We start from the raw sequence: 7,371 nt of genomic DNA on the forward strand, positions 1-7,371 counted from the left end.
AAATCTTCATATATTCTACACTGTAATGTTGTTATTGAAATCGTTCAATTTCTGGAAAAATAAAAGAAAAATTAAAGAGATCGTTTGGTCATCATATTGTACTAATTAAATTTATGATTCACTGTGAAAAAAGTAATTGTGCATTTATTTGATAAAGCAAGATAACTAAACCATGTACCATTTGTTGATTTTTTTTTTAAGCAATAATACATTTCAATGATGAACAATTTTTAGGATCATCCATTGAGTGAACAAGCATATAAATTTATTGTCGACTAACATACTTTTACTTTATAAATTTATCATCCAACGGTCCGTATATTAAATTAGTCTTTAAAGATCATCTATGTTAAAAATCAATATAATCAAAATCATTTAATTAGGGTGCAGCTATTGTCACCCTACCATTTTCTTAGTTCACCCTACAAACATTTGAATTATTGAAAGACTATATTACCCAAGTGCAAAATGACTAATAAGTACATTAATTTTCTAAAATCTAAATATGTAAGAAAAAATAAATATATAAGTAATTAATTAAATAAAAAGACTACTTAATTTTTCATTGGATAACATTAATCTTTATCCCTTTCAAAAAAACATTAATCTTTATTTTCTCCACCCAAATTTGAATTTATTACTATTTTTTTGTCTTTTTGTTGTCTCCTCATCGTTAATTCGTTATTCAATTCACAAAACTATTATTCTGACAAAAAAAAAAAATTCACAAAACTATTACCTTTAACTTCATCAAAATCTTTATAATATTCTTTGTAAACACCGAAAGTAAAAATTTAAAACACGAAGAAAAAAAAATCCTTCATTGATCATAGTTGTAAATGTACTAATCTTTTTACATAGATTGAAATAGAGAACATTGAAATTGAAAGAAAAAATTAAAAAAAATGGGAGTAAATCATATTATGATTTTATTACGAAACTTTAATAAATTTTAATTTTTTTTATGAGTATAAATTAATGAGAGATTTTTGCTAAAAATATTTATTTTTTAATTGGATATGTCATATAAGGATATTCTTGGAAAGAGAAATAGGTTAAATAAGTAAATTTAATAATTAAAATTAAAATGTATGGTGTAATGAGCAAGTAGGGTGAACAAAGAAAATGTTAGGGTGACAATAGCCGCACCCATTTAATTATCTAGTTGAATTAAATAAATGGATGGTTCTAACAACACTTAGTACTATTATAATGAACCATTCATATATTTCATAAAAATAAATAACTAAAAGGTCTTTAATTTAATTATTTTTTACATAGCTAATCTTTGTATGATGTTATGCAATATAAATGGTTGGATTAAAATATTATAAAGTTAAAATGTATTAATCTCAATAGAGGGTGAATATGCTTTTTCACCCTAGGGGTAAATTCGTTACGCTTACGGTGCCAAATGAATGCAAATATATAAAAAAATTCAATAAAAAAATGTTTTAAGGATATGTTTTAAATAAATAGTATATGAAAATCGAACCTGTCACCACACGTTGTATATCCAAATGAAGTGATATTACATGTTATAATATATCTATTGCCCTCAATCCTTAATAACTGAAACATAATCAGAGGATGGTTGGTTAAACCTCATATTACAATAAGTGTTGAAACGACATCCTAAATAATAATAGTACTTTCCAAAATCATATGTCGATAAATATTGAAGGTCATATCAGCTGCTCTATTCACCTTTTCACGTTAGAAAGTTGTTTCCATCTGTGTGTTTACTGAACATATAAAATTATTGAATTTCTTTTTTAAAGTCTCAAATTTCATTCAAAACCAAACGAGACATAATATTAAACCGAAGAAAGAATTCAAATGAAATGGATATGCCACCCAACCATAGGAAGTTAGAAGCTATACAGTAAGGCCAAAGGCACGTCAAACGATTCCTTCCTAAACCCACCATATATCTCCTCGATCATAATAAGATAATCACTTAATCACAAAACCCATTACAATGCATGATAAAGAGGAAGAAGAAGAATAAAGTTGATTAGGGAAGAAATATGACAGCCATGAGTGAAGCATATATGATTGGGCCCACCAGGCCCATCTCTTTATGAGTTAAAGACCAACAACCCCAAGAAATTCCTCTCAAAGCTGCACGCTTTTGCATGTACACAAAAGAAAAATTAATACATCAATAATAATTCAATAAGGAAAACTTTACACAAAGCTGAAAGCTGTAAATCAAATATACCAATTCGAGAGACGCTTTAAGCGCCCACGACCTTTGCACTAATGGCTTTTGCCGCTCTCCACCTCCTTCTTCTTCTCCTCCTCCTCCACCTCTACTTTCCACACCTCTCTCTTCACTCCCTCACAGAACCCACCTGAAAAATATTAATGGGTTACTTCTCTTGCAATGCCGAGTCCGCCACCGCGATTTGCGACTCCTACAACTTTGACATCAAGAGAAAACCCAATAATAAGCCAATCGAGATCAGGGAGTTCCCCTACGACGACCTCGTCGCCGCCACGAATGGGTTCTCAGCTGATAGCTTTTTGGGTAAAGGAAGCCACGGAAGCGTGTACAAGGCTATTCTCGACGACGGGAAGCTCGTCGCAGCGGTTAAGAGGATGAAATACCCGAAGCAAACGACGTCGTTGGCGAGGCGTAGCTGCACCACGTGCGTCGCGGCGGAGAACGAGATCGAGATTCTTTCCCGGGTCCGACACCCCAGGCTCGTGAATCTCATCGGGTTCTGCCCGGACTCAAACGACGGGAAATTGATTGTCGTCGAGTACATGCCCAACGGCACGCTGCACGACTTGTTGCACTCGCGGCCCAGACCGCCCGGGTGGACCCGGCGAGTGCGGCTGATCTTACACGTGGCCAAGGCGGTCCAGGCGCTACATTCTTCCAACCCGCCGGTGATTCATAGGGATATAAAGTCGTCGAACGTTTTGATCGACGGGGATTGGACCGCGAGGCTCGGGGACTTGGGCCTGGCTTTGAGGGGACACGTGGAGGACGTTCGCGTGAGGTGTACGCCACCGGCGGGGACGTTAGGGTACCTCGACCCGGGCTACCTTGCGCCGGGGGATCTCAGCGCCAAGAGTGACGTCTTCAGCTTCGGGATTTTGCTCTTGGAAATCGTGAGCGGAAGAAACGCCATTGATGTAAACTACAGTCCTCCTTCGGTGATTGACTGGGCCCTACCGATCATAAAGCACGGCGAGTACGCCTCCATATGCGACCGGAGAATCGGCCCGCCGGCTGAGTCCGCCGTGATTCGCCAGCTGGCGGTGTTGGCCGCCAGGTGCGTGAGGTCGACGGCGGAGAAGCGACCGTCGATGGCGGAGGTGGTCGAGTGTTTAACAGTTGTGAATGAGAGAGTTCACGCGCCGATATGGAACAGCCTGAAGCGGCGCGTGAGGCGCGTGGAGGAGGAGGAGGAGCATCGACCGTCGTTTGTTGATGGAGGTGGTCATGATTTGGAGGAGGTGGTACGGAGCACGAGAGGGAGTAGGAGGAAGTTGAACAGGAAGGTATCGAGTGTGTTGGGCGCAGAGTACGAGGGTGAGGACGAGGCGATGATTGGAGAGCGGGTGCTGAGGTCAAGGTCGATTGGGTCGGTCAACGAGATTAAAGCGGGGAGTGGCGGTGGAGTGCGGAAGGGTGTAGGGGTTGCGGTGAAGGTGAGGCTGAGCAAGTCGAGGTCAGTTGGGGCAGTATTGGGTAGTCCGAAGATTGTGCGTCGGAACAAAAGGGGGTTTTTGATTGAGTCGGTGAGATTGGACATGTCTAAATTGGTCATTAGTTTGGACGGTGAGAGATCTGATAGGAAAATGCTCGAGAAACCTCTGGTTTCTATCTAACATGACATGGAGGATTCGGATCGTTTCTGTTGGGAATGGGAATGTTTTCCTCCATTTCTAATGTGGTATGATTTTTTGATTTAGTTGGTAATCATTATACTTCTATATTTGTGTATGTCAAATGTAGAATTTGAATGAGCTTGATCTAATTACGAAAATTGTACCATATTTTGAAATAGTGTAATATTGATTTGTCGATAAAACACACTTGTTGGTGGAAGTTCGTCATCAAGGTAATATATGTTTCTAAATTTGTTATCAAAAATGCATTATTTTGAAGATATCAATGTTGTTTCGGTCCATAATTTTTTTTTTTGTCTGCACTCCATGAGAATTTGGATCAATAATTTTCCATTCATTTTCTAATTTAATAGCAATTTTAGTGTATTGCAATGCTCAAAATAGTTTTGACTTATAAAAGTTATTTGTTTAAATGAAATGAGAGGAGACAAGATGTACACTACTCTTATGAGAAGATACTGTTTAGAAGACAGGCACTACTTTGTTATATGTCATGTGCACAACTCTGTTATAAGATGTAAGTTTATTTATCAATATGCACAACTTTGTTGAGATGATTTTTCAATCAAACATTGTTATATTTAAACATCAAAAATGAACCTCATAACCGATTCACAAACCTTTAGCAAAACAAATAAAAACAGTATTAATATTCGAGTTGTGTTTGTTTCAAAGTTCTAGCGCTAACGTCATAAAGTTTTACTGAAGTGAAAATAAAGAGTTAACAATTAATCTTGGATTATTAGAACGTGATGGCGTCGAAGCAAAGCAACTCTTAATTGTACACAAGTATTGACTACTGCACATGAACTAAAACCAATGACTGCCAAGAAAGATGGGTGCGTGACGTGAATGGAAGAAAACTGGAGCATTATAGAGCTTAGCAGGTCGCCATAGGTGAAAACTTCAAAGCAAGCTGTTTCCCGATTTGTGGCTGATATCATCCTCTGATTTGTCTGTTCAAACTTCAAACCAACCAAATGGTTGGTTGATGGTCCATAAAAGCTAACAACGGTCACCACTTACGGCGGTGCGGCTCCATTCCAAAAACAATCAATGACATCCTCTACATTCTGCTTGTCAGTTGGGCAATGAATGCTTCTTCTTCTCCTACTTCTTCTTCATCACTGGATCCTGTAGTTTGAATGCCAAACCGGCAAATCGGCTTGTTAGCCTTTTTCACTATCCAGTTTGGCAAGCCTATCTAACCAAATTGTGGCTTCTACTCGAGCTTGCCTATCTAGGTCATTGTGAAATCGTCAACTAGAATGTTCATGGAAAAAGAAAAGAAAAAATCTTGCATTTTACCCTCTGGCTAGAGAATAGGATTGATTCTAACTTTCTAAGATGGTGTAGAGTTTTTCTACTTCATATTCGCTCATTTGACCTCTCATGTTCTTTATACCTCCTATTTGCTTTTTAAAAAGTAAAATTTGCTATCTAATCTCCAAAAGAAAACTTTTTTTTTTAAATACAAAAAAATTGAAATTTAACTAATTTTAGACTAAGTTTTATATTCAGCAGACTAGCTGAACAAAACAAATTTAACTTGAGTTTTTCTATTGAAACCTCCAAATTTACTCACCTGACCTCCTTACTTTTTACACCTTCTATCAAATTTTTAAATACTAAATTTACTCACTAAACCTCACTCAAGTTCCTGAAATAACCTCACTCATATAATTTGCAAACAAACTATTAATTACATATTCATTCCTTAACCAGATTACATAAATCTCTTATCTAATAAAAAAGAAACTCAAACACAAGGTATTGGGCTTTAAAAATTAATTTCTAATAAAAATAAATTGTTTTTTTTTTACTTTTTTTTTTCTCTTGTAGATGTGCAAAAAAAAAAAGAGTAATTTTTCTTAATGTTTAATTATTTTCTCTATTTTCTGTACCTCATGATTATTAATTATTTAATAGTGTTTTATGTTTTTTTTTTACTACTAGCTCTTTTTTTTTTGGTAAATATAATGAATAGACTGAGATTTAGGTCATAAATTATTTCTTTTGTTATCCCTCACCAATATGCTTCAACATATATGTTGATAGGAATTTTTATGTCACATGATCTTGATTATAGTTTTAATTCTTATTAAATATATATAAATGCTTTAATGAGTACGTATGTAGTGAAATTGAAAAATGAAAATAGATAAGGAAAATAATAAAGAATGCAATATAATATTATTGAATTGGAAAGTCTAGAGAAATTAAATATAATATTTTTTTTTGGGATAATTATTGTCCTTAATAGTCATTTTATAAGAAGCTATATATGTCATTTAATAATTTATAATAGAGTGAGGTCAACTGAGCAGATTTGGAGGTCCCAATAGAAACACTCATTTAACTTTAGTTAAAAAAACCTAGCTATATATTTAGCTCAGGAGGAGAGATAATTTAACTAAAACTTAAATTTAACTTGGAATTTAGGTATTCTGCTGGAGCATAACTCAATAAGTAACTGTTTATATTCCAATTTTAACTACTTTTAGCTATGCAAATAGCTATCACTGTTGGAGATGCTGTAAACCTTTTTCAAATATCTAACTTAACCTTACTTATAAATGGAACGTTCCAAGCATTAAAGATGAGTTTTAATTCTCCCATAATTGTTTGTTTGCTAAAAAAAAAGAAAAATTGAAATAATTATTGAAAAAAAAAAAGAGGAAGTCAAGCTTGATAACTAATTAAAAAAATATTACCATAATTGTTTTCAAGCCTAATTTTTCATGTTTTATGGTTACAAAAATTAAATTTGCTCATTTAATTATTTTTATTTAACTTGATCTCATATGCCTCTTCACAAGCTTATTTGGTTTAGTTTACACGATGACTCTCTATCCCTCGTTTCGTGATCTTGTAATACTAAGAAGACCATTATCTAATATTTTTTTCTATTGCATCATAATTTTGTTCTTGTATAAAATTTTGAGTCTGCATGCAGGAGGTATTCGAAGTGGTGATGACACAATCATATGGAGGTTATCTCATAATGGTAACTTTTCTGTTAAATCTGCTTATCACTCTCTGTTTTTGAATTTGGAACCTCAACCATGGCCATGGAACTTTATTTGGAAGCTTCAAGTTCCTCCTAAGGTGAAAACCTTTTTATGGACCCTTGTGCATGATAGATTGTTAACGATAGTAAGGGTTCGTAGAGGTTTGGCTATAGATACTTGTTGTCCAAGATGCGGCTTCCCGCTTGAATCCTTGGACCATCTCTTTAAAGACTGCACTATTTCTATGAGGATTTGGTCTGCCCTCCATCCTACAAGTCAGTTCTCTTCCACTTACAGCGTTCCCTTTAATGATTGGTTGCTTATCAATTTAAAGTCCTCTATGAGAATGCAATATGAGGTACTTTGGTGTTGCTATTTAGCTATGGGGCTTTGGTATATATGGAAATGGAGGTGCATCATCATCTTGGATCATACTTTTAAATTTTCAGTTTGGCCTTCTTTAATTATTCATCAGTTTACCAAAGAATATTTT

The 7,371-nt window shown here is 35.1% G+C and overlaps 1 protein-coding gene across 1 annotated transcript; it reads left to right on the forward strand.

Moving 5' to 3' along the window:
- Nucleotides 1-2,024: 2,024 nt before the first annotated feature.
- Nucleotides 2,025-4,120, forward strand: LOC112180917 (serine/threonine-protein kinase-like protein At1g28390). Its single transcript, XM_024319496.2, has one exon. The coding sequence runs from the start codon at nucleotides 2,371-2,373 to the stop codon at nucleotides 3,844-3,846; it is 1,476 nt and encodes a 491-aa protein (XP_024175264.1). The 5' UTR covers nucleotides 2,025-2,370; the 3' UTR covers nucleotides 3,847-4,120.
- The last annotated feature ends 3,251 nt before the right edge of the window (nucleotides 4,121-7,371 follow it).

Source organism: Rosa chinensis, chromosome 7, assembly GCF_002994745.2.
Source record: "Rosa chinensis cultivar Old Blush chromosome 7, RchiOBHm-V2, whole genome shotgun sequence".
NCBI lineage: Eukaryota > Viridiplantae > Streptophyta > Magnoliopsida > Rosales > Rosaceae > Rosa > Rosa chinensis.

Coding starts and splice junctions, on each gene's coding strand:
- LOC112180917 (XM_024319496.2), top strand. CDS start 2,371: ATGGGTTACTTCTCTTGCAATGCCGAGTCCGCCACCGCGATTTGCGAC.